At 38.1% G+C, this 18,155-nt stretch overlaps 1 protein-coding gene across 1 annotated transcript in view; it reads right to left on the bottom strand.

The window, feature by feature from the left end:
* The window catches only part of LOC132789586 (matrix metalloproteinase-2), a 95,804-nt gene that overhangs the window by 62,286 nt on the left and 15,363 nt on the right, over positions 1 to 18,155 (bottom strand). Inside the window, 2 exon segments of the mRNA XM_060797687.1 lie at positions 8,077 to 8,285; positions 8,412 to 8,513. Coding sequence (XP_060653670.1) covers positions 8,077 to 8,285; positions 8,412 to 8,513 — 311 coding nt within the window.

Genomic DNA, 18,155 nt, shown 5'->3' with positions numbered 1-18,155 from the left:
AACACTGAAAACTGATGCGAAATGTGCAAGCAGCAAAAGGCAAAGGCTGCTGTGGCAGTTGCACTAACAGTTGCCTCTGCCACTGCCACTGCCACTGCCACTGCCGTTGCAATTGCAATGACAGGGAGCAGAGCAGAGCAGCTGTTGTGAGTGTTAAGTTGCTACCGACCAAAAACCGTTAGGATGCCCAATTGCATCAGTCACCCGAAGTGTGTGTGTGTGTGTGTGTATGTGTGTTAGCTGCTGCTGCTGCGGTGCTTTGACTGATGTGGCTTAAAAACCAAAAAGGCCGGCAAAAGAAAACTGGGCACACAAACTTTGCTTACTGCATTGACACGTACCGAGAGGCCGGGCGAAGCTGCTGGAAGCTGGAAGTCTGAGAACTGGTTACTCTTAACCCCCATCAGCCTTTCTCCCACTCTTCACTCTCCATCCTCCTCCTCCTCCTACCCAATTCCCTGGCTGCTGAGCACCCCACGTTTTCTGTATGAAGGCCTGCGGGCTATACTAAATGGTTTTTCAATGGGTTTTTTCGGGCATCAGGTTCGAGTTTTTGGATTTGCCCGCAGCTTGCCACAGCAGCTTATAAAATTTTTTGCGGTAGGTATACTTCAAGTAGTAGTTGTTATTGTTGTTATTGTTATTGTTGTAGCTACTGCTGTTGCCGATGTGGTGGGTTATTAAATTTGAAATGCTACACCTTGGCCCTGTATCAGATTGCCGTAAGAGCGTTAAGACAAAAGGATCTCTGCCTATCGGAATTCATGTAAAATGCAAAACCTTAGCCAGCATAAGGAAATATGCCATGTCATAAATTTTATACGAATACGAATGCGAATGCGAATATGAATATGAATATAAATACAAAAGTGTGTGTGTGTCTAAGTTCAGACAGTGAGCTCAACTCAGTCGGCCGTGTAAGAATAAACAATCCTTTACACACACACAGACACACACTCAAACAAACACACACACTATACACACATGTTTTACATTTTGATATGTTGACACAGTTTTGGTTGCCTTCTTCACCTTTTTGGTCAAAGTCAGCAGAAAAATGTTCTATTTTCTCTTTCTCTCTGTCTCTGTCTCTCTCTCTCTCTCTCTCTCTTTTTCATTTCTATTTTCCATTTTCCATTTTAATATGAGCCTAAATTGAGCTTGTTATTTATGTATAGTTTACAATACCTTATGGCCCGACGTTTTGCTTTTGTTGTGTTGTTTTAAGGTTTTTACTCGTTTTCTGCTGCTCAACGTCTGCTCTGTATAATATTGTAAAAAACAAAGTCGAGTAGCGCGGGAGAGATGGGAAAGTGTGGGAGCAACGGTTGGGCATAGAGCACAAGAGTAAAAATATAAAAAAAAAAAAAACGAAAATATAACTACAAGAACTGTCGTAATAAAAATGCCCTGCAGTTAAAATAATTGTCACTGTAATAAAGTGATGCAGAAAATTATATACAAGAGGGCAGCCAGAAAAGTTTTTAAATAAAATTACATATTATTATAACATTGCAGTTTATAAAAATATTCCAGTTGAGATTTATTTTCTTATTAAATAGCAGATATATTCATTTTGGTTTATATATGTATGTTAAGACATTTTAAAAGTCCATTCAAATAACAGAGCTTTTTGTAAGCTTTCGACAAAAGTTGATAACTAATTGTAACTAAAATTAAAAATTTATAATATTTGCAATTCATAATATTGTTTAATGTGTAAATTAACTAATCTTATTTATACCTGATAATGAATTTTAAAAGTCCATTAATTAATCAGAGCTTTGGTCAAGCTTTCTGGCAAAAGCTACCCTCGACTTTGCGCTGTCATTTCAAGTTCTTGACTTGCGGGGCAAAGGCGAGAAGCAGTGGAGTGAAGTGGAGAAAGCTGTGGAGGATTGGGATTGGATAACGCCGCTCGGTGGGATCCACTTGGTACACTTCCATTTTATAGCAGCAGCCAAAACATTATAGCCATGATTAATGGCAGATAATAATTTCGAGTGCGAGCACTTGACAGCATACAAAAAGTCAGAAAACTATGGCCAATGACGTCCATTAGACTGGCCAAAAGCAAAGTGAAGAGCGGAGCAGACCAGAGAGAGAGAGAGAGAGAGAGAGAGATTGGGTCGAAAGTGTGAGCAGACAGGGCAGACAAAGTGCAACAGCAACTGCAAATGACTGCTGAAAAATAAGCAACAACAGAAGCAGCAGCAACAGCAGCAATTCGGATATAAAACTATTGCCATATTCTGTTTGCGGCATTTAACGAGCTTTCTCTCTCTCACACACGCACTTTCTACTCAGCAGTCTGTGCATGTGATTTACTTTATTTTGTGCATAAATTATTATAAACGCGTTGTTCAAAAAAATATTAACAAATTTAACAAAAAACAAGTAAGAAAGCTACAGTCGAGTGTACTCGACTGTGAGATACCCGCTACCCATTTTGAATAAAATAAATATAATTTGCGGTATTTTCTCAAAATATACCGAATATACTGCAAAAATACTAAAAATATACCAAATGGTATATTTGGTATATCGACATAGTACCGCATTCAAAATATACCATAGACGGCACAATATACCAGATTGTCAGCCAAAGCAACTAAGACCCCTAGTAAGTAGGCGTTTTTGCCCATACAAAAATATTTCTTTTATAACTTCGACAATTTTTATCTGATCGCAACCAAATTTTCAGAAATCATAACTACTATAGTAGTTATTATATATACCAAAATTCGGAACTCTAGCTTTAAAATTACGCTTGTTATTCGATTTTTTTGTTTTGCGGGGGCGGAAGTGGGCGTGGCAAAAATTTGAAACAAACTTGATCTGCGTGCAAACATAACAAATGTTGTCGAAAAAAAATTATAGCTCTATCTCTTATAGTCTCTGAGATCTAGGTGTTCATACGGACGGACGGACAGACACACAGACGGACAGACGGACATGGCTATATCGTCTCGGCTGTTGACGCTGATCAAGAATATATATACTTTATAGGGTCGGAGATGCCTCCTTCTACCTGTTACATACATTTCCTGCCGGCACAAAGTTATAATACCCTTCTACCCTATGGGTAGCGGGTATAAAAAAGAGAGCAAAAAAAGCCAGGCGCAAATTAAAAACAAAAGCTAGCAGCAGGAGCGGAAACGGAAGTAGCGCACACGACAGCCATTTGGCGGCCACTGCGGCGTGTTGCAGCTGCAGTCAGTATGACACTTGCCACATGTTGGTTTTTCGGGTGCTGCCCAAAACCCAAAACCCAAAACGAAATTGATTTAAGCGCCGCTTTTCTCTTAACCCTTTTGCCGCTCGTTTTTGGTTTTTGTGGCAATTTGCTTTAGATTCGCGTTGTTGTTGTTGTTGTTGCCGTTGCGCTGCGCTGCTGGCAACAGCTGCAGCAAATGACATTAAAATCCAGTCAGCAGCGCCTCAAAACGATTTTAGAATTTTTCGCCATTTTTATTTCGGGGCAAATTTACGAGTTGTCTTTAAGCTAAGCGAGGAGAGGCGAATGACGAAGAGAGTGAGGAACTTTAGAGGTTTCAAGTTACACGCCCCCGTGTCCGTGCAGAGTGCACTTTGCCTTTTATGCCAGCTAGAAACATTACAAAAGGATGGATACTCAGGATGTGTGCGTCTGCCAAAGACAATGAACGCTTTCGAACCAATAAGTGCAGTCTGGAGGTCTCGCTGTGTGAGTGAGTGCGTCATAAAATTACTTTTTATCATTGTAACATGACAGAAGACGAGTGAGCGACTGGTCCCTGGATGATGTACGCAGTCGTTTTTATGAGCTCCACACACACACACACACACTCACACACACAGAGCCAATGCCGAAGACATTCATACACGTTTTCTTTATGTTGTAACTAAAAGGATGGCGCTGCTTCCTGCGCTTCACTCCTTCAGCTACAGCAACAGCATCAGCTTCAGCATCAGCTTCAGCTTGAGCTGCTGCATTGTATTAATGGCTCGCATGCACGACAGCCCAGCGCTGCTTGCTAATAAGCATAAACGCAAACTTGGCCATGTGACTCGATTGCCACTTCCTTCCGTCTTCCGTGTGGTCTGCCTTAGCTCGTCCTGTGCGTGCCGAGAGCCTGGACATGAGCATGGACATCGACATCGACATGGACATGGAACATAGCGTGCGCCCAGCACTTTGACTTCTTTGTGCACTTTATTAATGTTATTAAAAATCTAACAAATGCGCACTACTTGCGTTCAACTTGCGTTGCAAGTTACGCTTTATTAATGCCACAGCCCTGCTGCACATACAAAAGTGTCAATTAATGCGGCTGCTCAGCGTGGACAGCGAGCAACTTTGTTGTTTCATTGTCAATTGTTGGCAGTATGAAAGTTTAATGCGACAACAGGTCGTATGAGTAACAAAAATCTCTTTAATTCTTCAATTCAGCCGATTTGGCATTTAATTTTATTTGTTAATGCATCCAAAAACATAATTCAATAGCCGCCTAAAAGCATGCAACGCTTTTTAGAACCAATTAAGCAATAGTCATCAATTATGCCCCAAATTAATTTATTAGAAAATAATAATAACACGGTAAATAAATTCAATAAATTATTTAGGTTTTTACATGCCGTTTTGTATAATTTGTAATGTGAAAACTTATCAACAAAGCTGCTGCGTAATGCATAATTATATTTCTGCTGCAGCCTAAAAGTATGCAGCAGAATATTGTTGATTGACCGCATAGAAATTGATTAAGCAACAATTGAAACGAAATTCGCAAAATGTGAGAATTGCATTTATCAACATTTTAGCCAGTGTTGTTGCCAAATGTAGCTGAGAAAAACAAGCGTATTGTGGACCATTTTTGGTTGGACAATTGTTTGCCGATGCATTAAACTGGCAGCTTCATTTGATAACAATTTGAACAATGGAAAATGCTATCTTACTTTTTTCTCGTTCTCTTTCCTTTTATTTTTCCCTCTCTCCACTCTCTCGCCTTTTTCTCTTTGTCAATGCGAAACAGAAAAGAGTCAAAAAGGCTAACGACAAATAAAAGTGTGGCAAGGAGAGTGCAGCAATTGTTGACTTTTTGCGTAGTTAACAAGTTTAATTAAGACTCATTGAAGTCCTTTTTTTTGTGCGAGAGCGAATGCAAGTGCGAATGCGAGTGGAAGGCAGGGGGAAACTTTTGCTCAACACCTTACAAAGTGGCAACAGTTGATAAACAAATGCTCCCCCACTGCATAAACTGTACTCTAGTGGCAACTTGCAGGACTTCATTTGCAGTTTGTCGGCTGCAGTATTCTACCCTCTATTGCAAAACAATTGCCAATTTGGCTTAAACATTTTGGCCAAAGCACAAGTTAAGTTTTTGGGCGCTTCCGTTAGTTGCGGTTGCTGCTGTCACTTGATTTGTGTCTCTCTTTCTTGCTCTCTCTCGCTCTTGTCTCCTTCTGTCTCGCTCGGCAATTTTGTGTTTTCAGTCCATACTCGCATCTCAAGGCATTTGCAATGGCACGCGGCAACTTTGTCCCTGGTCAGGATGTTGTCACTCGTCACTGCAAATGTGTGTGTGTGGTTGTATGTTCGTGTGGCTGTGTGTGTGTGTGTGTATGTGCGCGAAAACAAAATGAGTACAAAATACTAAAAACGACTTCCGCTTGGCAATTTGCATGCTGCGCACTCCGCCGGAAATGGAAAAACACTTGCTGCGTTCCTGTGCTGAACATTCCCTTTCACACTCTGTGGCAGCTGCCTTTGTTCGCAATTAAGCGAGAGCTCATGCAGCTAGCCAGGCAAAAAAGCAGGTCACTCAATACATATTGACTAGAGAGAGTGTGGTGCAGACAAGAGACTGCGAGACAGAGACGCGACTTACTGTTTTTATATGTATATTTCATGTAAAGTCAATTTGATGTGCGTTGACCAACCGCTGCTAACCATTGCGCGCCCTCTCCTTCGTCCTTCGCTCTTCGCTCTTCGTCCTTCGCTCTTCGCCCTCTGGAGCCATAGCCTTAATGGCCAATTAAGCGTAGACGACACAAGAAATAATTAAAGCGCTGCATGTGGGTTTTCTATGCTGTTAAAAGCTGCTTTTGTTTTTTTACTTTAGCTGCCTTCTTCAAGTCGTCACTCGTCTGCAACATGCGCCGTATGTGTAATCTCATTTTAGCGTGCCACCCAAAAGTATGCAGCACTTTTTTTTAGTGTTTTGCTAATTAAACTTCGGCTGCTGCTACTCCAGCTTCAGCTTCAGCTTCAGTTGCAATGAAGTTTGGACTCTGGATTCATTGTCTGTTGCATATTTGACGCGCAATTATGCAGCTGCAACATTAAAAATCAAATACAACATTAAAAGTGACAGCTGCAATCAGGACGCAACGCCAAGGAAGACACGCCAGCAATCTGCCAACGCTTTTTGGCCATCATAAAATTCAATTTGGCGCAAAGTGTTTAATGAATGCGCCAACTTGGCGACCCGCCACTCGCCGGCATCTAACAGCTCGACCCTCAATCCCAGTTCCGATCCGACACAGCAGGCCAACTTAGCCATTAACAATTCACGCAGACGTCGCTACGCATGGCTAAGAACCAAATAGCAACAACGAAATACACACAACAACAACAACAGTAACAACAAAAATAGCGACTTGTTTTACATAAAAACACACTTTAGACATCAAATTATGCAACTCAGGGCGTGCCACCCTCAGGGGGTGGGGGGAGGGGAGTGTGGGCGGATTTCAGTTTTTTGCGCACTGACAAAATGCAATGACTGTAATAAAAATTAACAAGCTACGCTACGTTTGAGTTTTGAATTAATTGAACGCGCGTATGCGCAGGACATATTCTTAAAAGGAGTGAGCGAGATAGAGACATGACAAGATAGAAATTTCCAATGCTGGAGAGCGGGAGCGGGGAAGCGAACCGATTGCACAGTAGCTGCTGTCAGGATACCAGGATACACAGCTTGCCTTATAAAATTATAAATTCCCGTCTAAATGAGCGTTGCAAAATTAATGAACTGCATGCAGTTTAATTGAAATGCGCATCCACAGGAGGGCACAGGGATCGAGGGGAATTAAGGGATCGAGGGGGAGAGGAACTTTGGCAACAACTGTGTGAGAAAATGCATAATGAAAACCAATTTTATCTACTCAAAATGCAGCAGTTTGATTAAAGTATCAAACAGTCGATTAACACCAAAGGTTGGCCAAGCTTTAAGCCAATTATTTTGACAGCAAATACATATTAATGGCACGACAAATTCAAAAGTTGTCTTATAAAAACAAAAATATTAAGAAACTTTTTAAGTTCAAAATATAGAATGAGTGAACTGCAAAAGTGGATACAGTGATAGATAAATTTTGATTAATAATATCAATGAACTTGATTTCTTTTGTCTAATTTAAATGTTTTACTTTATTATTAACAACAGTATTAACAAAATCTGTAATTTAAAAAGAACAAGTAAGAAAGTAAAAGTCGAGTGTGCTCGACTATGAAATTCCTGCTACCCATATTCAATAAAAGCAAAACAGTGCGGTATTATTCTTAAAATATACCAAATATAAGAAAACATACTGAATGCTGTATTTGGCATTTCAATATACTAAAATAATGAATATTTTGAAATTATACCAAATTAATATATATTAAGAAAACATACTGAATGCTGTGTTTGGCATATCAATATACTAAAATAATGAATATTTTGAAATTATACCAAATTAATATATATTAAGAAAACATACTGAATGCTGTATTTGGCATTTCAATATACTAAAATAATGAATATTTTGAAATTATACCAAATTAATATATATTAAGAAAACATACTGAATGCTGTGTTTGGCATATCAATATACTAAAATAATGAATATTTTGAAATTATACCAAATTAATATATATTAAGAAAACATACTGAATGCTGTATTTGGCAAATCATTATACTAAAACAATAAATATTTTGAAATTTTAGAGTTGTGTAACTTTCATAGTGTCTGTATACCATATTATTTCATTATTTCATTACCTACAAAATTTGTCTTAATTTTCTAAAATATCATTTTGTTGGGTAAACTCACCTCCATGTTAAATCTGTTTTATCCCATTTGGCTCCCTGTAGAACATAGCGACGCACACGTGAGCTAAAGCTACGTCCATTGCCATGATCCAGATTATCCGGTGAGAAATTATACGCATGCTTATTGTCACCCACACCGCAGCGGGGCTGTTGTATCAGCTTGGTCGTAGCCGGGTCGATTTTGCCCGTAACTGGAATGTTGCCAAAAGCCTGACAGGCAGCAACAGCAACAGCATCGGCATCGGCATCGGCAAGAGGAAATAACAAAATGTTAGTTGTGAAATTGTGCATAATACATGTGGCAGAGAGTAGCAGCATCTGGTTGGCAGCACCTACCTGGAGATTACGTATTGCATCTATCAGCTGCTCCTCGGAGCGCAGAGCGCCAGTTTCCAGGTCTGACTTGGGCAGATAATCAAACTGCATGAGGTAATTGTGCTGCAAGTGGAAAGCAAAGATGGAAATATTTGTAAGTAAGTAGAAAAAGAGCCGAAAATAAAAACGATGCAGGGGATGCAGAGTGTGGCCCATAAGCAAAGCAAACACAGATGCATTAGGGAAGTGTGCCAACTGAAATGGCTGCCAGTTTGTTGTTAGCCCAAAACTATTTGTTGGCTTAATGTAGGCGCGTCGGCAAATGATGCCAGCATAAAAAACTTTATGCATAAAGTTAATGATAAAAGCAACAGTCACAGCAACAGCAACAACAGCAGAAACAGCCGCAACAACAACACCAAAGTTTAACGTTACATTAATAAGCCAAAAAGTATGCCACAAAAAAGTAGATAGTCCTTTAAAGTTAAGGACTTGTGCCTTTTAAGTTAGAGCTGAATGTATTCCATTAAATATTAGACCCTAATTCCATTACTTACAAAATATCGAAAAATGTTTGAGTAATAAGCTAAAGAAATAAAGTGGATCATGGATTCATTATAACTGGGAATCATTATAACTGGTCAAAATAAGATAGGTATTCAATTTATTTAGGGCTTCATTTAGTTTTGTAGTTTCAACAGAAAATGTGAAATATATACATTTGTGTATTTTTCAAAATCCCTTGTATATTCAAAGTTATGCTAATAGGCAAGCACTACATATACTATTCGCTCAAAACAAGCAACAGGGTATTCTATCCAGAGTATGCATCGGGCCTTTTTTTTCAGTTTCAGCCTCAACCAGAGTCTGGTCACAATCGATGGGCATATTTTTATTTTTGCGGGTGTTTTTTTTGTTTTTGTTTTTTTGGGGCATGACCCGCAACCAAATAAACAGTCATAACTGTAAAGTGTGCGACATCGACATCAACGACGACGACGACAAAACAGACTTCTGGCCATATGTGTTGACTGGATTTGCATATTTTTACATGTAACAAACGAACACACGCTCAGCAACCGGACAAATTTATTTACTAACACATACGCATGTAGAAAAGGGAGCGGAGGCGTGGCACACACACACAGATATACAGTGACACACACACCAGCAAATTACGTGACCTGCAAATTAAATTTTCTCTTTCATTTCGGATATGTGAGAAAATTGTCACACACTCCATGCCACGCCTCTTCGCCCACACACACACACACACGCAACCCATTGAAAACATGTGAAAAACAACATGAAAACAACTTGGAAAAATTTCAATATTTGGCTCACTTTATTGTTGTCAACTTGTACCCAAAATTCACCACAAAAGGATAAAAAAAAAATGGGGTACAAAAGCGAAATAGCAAAAATTAACATTTTCACCATTGAAATCAGAGCCAAGTAAAGTCGATTCACAAAAATTCTTCGACACGAAAATAATGTTAACAAGTTTAGATTTCATTGGCAATACGTTAAGAACGTGATGTGTGACGATTAGCTGAATTTATTGGGGAATCGATTGATGAATGGTGCGACTGACTAGATCGTGTAAAGCATATAAAACTAGAAGACAAATACGTGGATTTACAGAAAAGAGAGACAACAAAAGTCGCCAGACTTCTTCCAAGAATATTTAGCCAAATGTCAATGAGAATTAAAACAGGTAAAGAATGTGTTAACAATATTAAGTGATTAAGTTAATTGTTAATTACCTTTGGCTCATTTATTTTATATTTTATGGTTAATTAGCAATCGTGTCATAAAAATATTAGCAAGTCTTTAACATTCATAATGAGAGGTAGCAGCTCATAAGTTAATACAAATAACGAAGTGCATTAAAATTATTGTATGTAATAGGAATTTTGGTTTTCATTTGTGGCTTGTGATTTAGTATATTTTGTTGTCTATGGTATATATTTTGAAAATTCTATATACAAAAGTCGTTAATTAAGTATACGTATACTTAAGTATAGTAAAGTTTATCATATTTTGTAGAAACGTAAAATAAGTTTAATATTTCCTTTTCTATACGAAATATAAGAAAAATATCTACTTTTTTTATCGTTCTAGTTTAATATTAAAAAACCTTTTACATCAAAAGTTGTTAAACTTTTTCTACAGATTTTGATAGTAAAGAAATAATATTGAAATAGCGAAACAGAATCACATTTGAGACCAATATATAACCAGCATGTGCCCTCGTCTATATCCCAGTTAAATTGGCATGGTGTAGATGTCTTTGACTATAAAATAGTCTTCGTCTTTTGGGTGAAGCAGTGGCCTTGGTTACATGCCACATGACTTACGCTTCTTTGCATTCATTCCTTTCATGACTTTAAAGCATGTTTTCCCTTCTTTTTTATATAACTGCATAGCCCTTATAGCAATGGAAGTGCAACAGAACGGAAAACTTGTTGTCAGCAACAACAACAATAGCAACAAAAAGAAGTGAGAAAAACAGGAAGAAATGTCAATGGCGGCAGTTGGTCACAAAGTGCGTCATAGTCATAAAAGTTGTCACGTTGTTGCAACACGTCAGCCATCAGGATCAGCTTCAGCTTCAGCTGCAGTTCGAGCTTCAGCTTCATCGTTCAGCGTCAGCGTCAGCGTCGACGTTGGCGTCATTCGGTTACGTTAACGTTACGCTGCTTTTGTGTTACGTTTGCCGTAACTCCACGACTCGGTTGACGAAGAAAACCCGCGCACAATCACATACAATGGCACATTGAAATTCATATAACGTCTCCAGTCAGGGGAACCGACTATAACTACCATAGCCATTGGCCACCTACAGAACAGCAGCAGCAGAGGCAGCAACATGCAATATACATGCAAACAATATCAATTAAAATATGTACAAGTTTCTTAACTGAGAAATCGGACAACGGCAAACGGAAACTGTGTGTCTGTGTTGTTTGAGACCCTAGCGACGCGACGCTTGATTCATTTTTATAAACTCAAAAGTTTGTCCATTGAGTTCGGGAAAAGAAAGAAAGAAAGAGACGTTAAAGAGAAAGGCAGCAAAGAGTGAAGAACCTAACCATAAAGAAAGAGTTTATCGAACTAATAAGTTGTAAAGCATTACATTACCGTATAAGTGCAACTATTAAAATAGTGTTTGCTTCGAATTCATAATCAGCTAAAGCGTCAAATTTGTCATTAATTTAATTTAAAACAACACAAGTAGGAAAGCTGAGTACGCTAAACTGTGAGACCCACTTCCTATTTCAATGAAAAACAAAACATTTTATGGTAAAATATGCCAAGTTAATATACCGAAAACATACTGAATAATGCCAAAAGATATATTTCGTTGGTCTATACAGTACAACATTCAAAATATACCATATAATACCAAATCTTCTATTGTATTTTGATACAAAATTATTTCTTCAATAAGTTTTACGTTAAACTATTGCAACCAAAGCTTTATGAATCACACAGACTGTAGTTATTAACACACACTATTAGCTTTAAATCTACGCTTGTCATTCGTTTCGTTTCATTTGATAAATAGATAAGAAAAGAAATAATTATACTTTTATCAACATTGTAGGTAATTTAATGAAAGACTTTATACCGGGTAAACACTCGAATTTAATTTCAATTTCACTTGTAGATGCACCTTTTTTACACCCGCTACCCATAGGGTAGAAGGGTATTATAACTTTGTGCCGGCAGGAAATGTATGTAACAGGTAGAAGGAGGCATCTCCGACCCTATAAAGTATATATATTTTTGATCAGCGTCAACAGCCGAGACGATATGGCGTTGTCCGCCTGTCTGTCCGTCTGTCCGTCCGTCCGTATGAAACACTGGATCTCAGACACTATAAGAGATAGAGCTATAATTTTTTTTCGACAGCATTTGTTATGTTTGCACGCAGGTCAAGTTTGTTTCAAATTTTTGCCACGCCCACTTCCGCCCCCCCAAATCAAAATAATAACAAGCGTAATTTTAAAGCTAGAGTTACGAATTTTGGTATATACAATAATTACTATAGTAGTTATGATAAAAATTGTGGAAGTTATTAAAGAAAAACTTTTGTATGGGCAAAAACGCCTACTTACTAGGGGTCTGAGTCGCTTTGGCCGACAATCTGGCACATTGTGCCGTTTATGGTATATTTTTAATGGTGTACTATATCGATATACCAAACATACCATTTGGTATATTTTTAGTATTTTTGTAGTATTTTCGGTATATTTTGAAAATGATACCGCAATATTTTGCCTTTATTAAAAGTGGATAGCGGGTATCTCATAGTCGAGCACACTCGACTGTAACTTTCTTACTTGTTACTGTTGTTTCAAAACCACATACTAATATTTTGAATTTCGCTTGTTGAAATGTTGAAGCGGAAAAAGATGTTTATTGGCCAACTTATCAATACCCAACACCAGTCTAAAGTCGAGGAAGCGGCTTCGCGAGAGAGCGGCATAAAAGGTTAGTCAATTTGGTTAATCGAATGCTTGGCCATAAATTTGACTTAAACAAGGAGTGTCAAGGATACGCAACACGAGCCCAGTCAGAGATACAAATACGGATACAGATACGGACACTGCCGATGCAGATGTATATGGAGATGGAGATGAGGATTGTGTATATACGATGACAAGCGATGTTTTTATGACCACACGCTGTGACGCCAGTATTGACGTCGACGTTGTCGATAATAAACTACAATAGTTGTTGATAGTGGCATGAATGAATCAAACGAGTGAGTGTGAGTATGAGTGTGTGAATGAGTGAGTAAGTGAATGAATTGCAGCTCGCAAGGCTCGCAAAAGCGTCACGTTACTTTACTTCAGTTCCCATTTCGACGGCTAAAAGCCGTGAACAGTGTACAAAGTACAGGAATCGGGGCAGAGGGAAGAGGGTAGAGGACAGAGGACAGAAGAGGGATCAATCATTTATGCATTGGCCTTTTGCGTTTTTAATGGGAAATTTGCTGGCACTACGTGTTTGAAAATCGAAAAATGGCTGCGGGGGTTGAGGCGGGGGGATTGCCCCCAACACAGTGCAGCATGTCGTACGTGGTCAAGCCAGGTTTCACTCTAATAGAAAAGCGACAAAACAAAAGTAAATAGAAAAAAAGCAGGTGAGTAGTGAAAGAAGAAGCAAAATAGAAAAAAAATAGTAAAAAGTGCGACGTGCTACGTGAGCATTTGGCGTGTAAACAAAATCATGATACAGAAAATAATAATAATAATAACAACCACGAGCACAGAAACCAATAACGAATCCAATATAAGCAATGGATTAAAGTAAATTGAAATGGACGAGAGAATACCCAATATTTATTATGAAATTTATTACAAAAGAATGAATATATATAACTACAGAAAGTTATTCAATTAACTTTTAAAGAGCTGTCTAATATCTTTCAAACTCTTACTTTTAATATACCCCATTGGCTGTGCACAATTAATGGGTATCCAAGTAATTGCAAGCGTGGGGAGGAGTTTTGGCTATAAATGTTTAGCTTAATTTAGTTAAGTTTGCGTGACAAAAAGTTCTGCAGCAAAGTGGAAACGAAAGTGTGTGAAAGTAAATTGAACGATGCGATATGTTTATTATTTTATTGGATTATAATTATGAATGGATAGCAACAATAACAATTACAGCAATAGCAACAACAACAGCAGTAGCGATAACAATAAATGAAAGGGCTCAGTGCGTCACTTAACTCAATTACTTGGACAAATAGCTGCATCTGTGTGGGCGGTGCACATGTATGTTTTAATCAACTGTCGCTCAAGCGAAGAGGTGGAGGGAGGTGGGAGGTGGGAGGTGGAGGAGACAAACAAATCAAATTGTTTTCGCTGTCGGAATGAGGCTGCAATGGCCCATTGGCCATTGACGGCCATAATTCTTGGCAAGCGCAACAGAGGCGACGACAGGCGGCAACTAATAAAGGGAGACTGGAGACCAATAACCAATAAGGGTTGCACTAACAACATCCACACATCCACCACCGGAGAGCAAGCCGCAAACAAACCTATAAAAATGACAAGCAACTGCAACAAACGAGCGCATCTAACTCAAACGCTAACCAGATGCCTGAATCCTATCTAGAGGCGACACATTGTCCTTGGCTTGGCTTAGCTTGGCAACAAGCCTTCTCCTGCTCCTCTTCCTCTTCAGTAGTTTGCCTGCCAACTTCAGTCAAGTCAAATGCCAAACTCGAACCGAAACCATTCGCTTCACACACACACACACACCGAACCGAGGCGCAACAAATTGTGAGAAATGCGCAAAAAACGAAAATGCAGCAGCCACACAAGCAGTTGCAGCATGTGGCAAGAAGGATGCGGAAGGGGTTGCAGTTGGGGGCAAATTGACAGGATATGGCCATGATATGCTCGCCTGGCCCCACACAACAACAGGTTTTCCCTGCCACAAAATTTATGGTCTCCATATGCAACTAGAGGTATTCCGTTCCAAATAGAACGGGGGGCAGGAGCAGAGGAAGGAGGAAGGAGGAGGCAAGCAGTCGATGGAATTTTACGTGTTAGCAGCGCCGCAGGGACAACAAAACATAACTCAATCATATAATGGTCACATTGCTTCTGTGGTTCGTTGCAAACATAAAAAATGCTCACTGATGTCTGCTCCTGCATTGAATGAGATGTTTCAAAAACTCGATTGAGAAACTCGAATATGCACTCTCCTTGCTGTTCTCAAGCATGACAAATGATAATGGCCTTGCATCTGGCATTTGTCCTGATAACTAACAATAAACGTGAGCGAACACTCTTGAGCAGATAAAAGATAATCCACTTAGGAGGCAAGCATAACAAGTGAATCGAGTAAAAAAGAAAACTTCAATAGTTTTCTAATAATTTGCATCCTGCTGGCTCAACTTAGAAAATTGTAATACTTTTATCAAGTATATCGAGATATGTTTCTTCAGTATATCAATATATTTTAAATACTTTGGATTGGATAGGATTGCTTTAGTTTTAAAGCCATTCTTACAACTCTCTCGATCTTATCTGCCTAATATTCATCCATCTTTTTATTTATTTAATAATCCACTTGGAGACAAGCATAACAAATAAATCGAGGAAATAAAATAACTTCAATATTTTTTAATCATTTGTAATTTGTAATTTGTTTGTAAAGCCCAAACAAGTATATCCCGTATTATTCTTTTTTTTTTTTTAAGTTTGGACTTGATTAGTATAATTTATTCTAATATTCACCTTTCTATATAATAATCCTCTTCCAAGGTAAGCAAAACAAAAACATATATCGAAGAATTTCTAAAGAAAATTTCTATATTTTGTATGTTTTGAATTTAGTTAATTTCAGTATATTTTAAATATGTTGGATTTAATGGTATAACTTAAATTACAAATTAAATCTTACAACTCTATTTAGCATGAATATATTTATATTTAACATATTACAGCAGGCATAAAAACGTATCTCAAGGAATTTATTCCTTGATATAGGGAAAATATAAATAAAGAGCACTTCAATATTTTATGAGTATTTGCCGCTTAGAAACTTGTACATCCATTAGTATATAAAGGCATTATTTTTAAAGAACGAAACTTAACTTTACTTCAATATTTTTTTTCGAAACTTTGCCTGCGATGGCAAATGAAGTTCGATGTAACAACTCTTTGTCTAATTTATGCGTCTATAATTTCTATTTCTAGTCACATATAATTTCAATTTCAACGGATATCCGTTGCCGACCTATAAAGCCATAAAATACGTATACACAACTGAGGAAACATGTGTGCCACAACTACGCTCTAAGCACATGTTGTGCAAGTCCCTTCAGCTGACTCCCTCTGTCCGCCAATCTGTGGCCTAACCCAAGGTAACACCTCTTGGAAATTTATAGACTGCAAATTTTAATAAAAGACGCGCATAGACACCAACTGAATGATGGGCGTACGTCATCAACCCACATTGTAGGAGCTTCTCTCTACGTCCATGTTTTCTTTTCTTTTCTTTTCTTTCAGTTTGCTTAGTTTTTTTTTTTTTCTTTCTGTATTATTGGTTTAATAAAAAGGCAGTGGCAGGACGCCTGGCCACAATGACTGGCAAGTGAAGAGATGGTTAAATTAATTGAAATCAACATTGATTAATGTGGGATGCGAGAAAAATGAAGCCGGGCAAAAGACAACGGCAACTCTACACAGACTGAGTACGAGAATGAGACCGAGAGACTGAAGATGGGTTGCATGGACAGACTACGATTAAAAGGGTCAGACGCCCCCGTATATTTAGTATATTAAAACAGTGTTTGGCTTGTGGGCTTAGCTGCAGTTTAAGCCCAGCAACAGCAAATGAACTGACCACAAAATAACGAACACGCAATGTTCAATGACTCTCCTACTCGATCCGAGGCCCTTCGTCTTGCCTAGTCGAACCTGGCCGCAAGTTCAGTTGTTGTACTTGCACTTTAATTAGACCACAGAACGTAAATTGCAATATCGCCAACTTCGCACTCGAACATATGTATGTATGTATGTCTACCCCAAGCTGAACGGTTTGAATGTTTATGGGAAACTGATGAGATACTCTGGCACTGGCCAGCAACGAATTTGCGCCATAGACAGAAAGAGTTTGAGGGGTAGAGAGTGGGAGAAAAAGCGAAAGGATGAGAAAAACTAAGCTAGAGATGCTAAAAACTAATCACGATAAATTTGATGTCACTTAAATTAGTTAATGTCAAATAATAAATAAATTTAATTGAGTTATGACATCTGAATTATAATTTCTTTTATATTTTATAAGAATACTATTATTTAATAAAACTTAAATAAATTCATATGTAATTATTATTGTAAATGCATATAAAATTAAATATAAATTTATAAAATCATTTACAATAAATCAAATTCTTAGCCTTCTTCTCAAAGAACTTCCTTATAATTACACATTTATTTATTTATTTTTTCTATTACTATATTATTTATGGTGCCAGCATATATTAATATGAAACTAATATGCAACATACAACTAAATATTGTCACCATTTCCTAGGAATCTCGAAACTCACAAAACTAAGCCCATCCTAGTAGCGATGTATTAGCTTAATGGATTCACAGATCAGCGTATTCGATAGCAGTAATTGTTTTGCTATAAATATCACGAACAACTCACGTCAGCGGTCGTGCGTGTCACGCGCTCAACTCTAACCTAAGCAACAAGTCATCATGGCCCACAGCTGGCTGTTGTTTTTGCTTTTGCAGTAGCTGTTGCTGTTGGGCTAGCTGCTCCCAGGCTACTGACTGCGTGTCCCCGTGCAACATGAGGAAATAGAAAATGTTGGAGGAAAATGGGAAAATGGCATGCATAAAATGAATCGAACGAGACTGCAGTCCAAGGTTTTTCCTGGCCATGCGGTCGGTCACTTAAAGGCAAGTAAAATTGATTAACTCCGCTTTGTTGCGCTTTTGCAATAAACAAATAAATCATTATTTATGTATATGAACAATCTGGCTGACGGTTCTTTCTTATTATTTCTGTTTTCATTTTTACTCGTATTTATTTACTTATTTTTTCCATTATGTTGTTCTCGGTCTTGTTCATGTTCTTGTTCTTGTTCTTGATTTTCATTAAAACAAAGCGGCAAAAGTTTGCGTTCAATGACTTGCATGACAGTTAAATAAACACTGAAATCACTGACAACATCTCTTTAATCATCCGATCCCCGGTCGCGGAATTTGAAGCTAAGAATCGTTC

The sequence above is a fragment of the Drosophila nasuta genome, chromosome 3, assembly GCF_023558535.2.
Source record: "Drosophila nasuta strain 15112-1781.00 chromosome 3, ASM2355853v1, whole genome shotgun sequence".
Taxonomy (NCBI): Eukaryota; Metazoa; Arthropoda; class Insecta; order Diptera; family Drosophilidae; genus Drosophila; species Drosophila nasuta.
The sequence above is the reverse complement of the archived record's forward strand: the minus strand, read 5'-3'. Positions and strand labels throughout refer to the sequence as shown.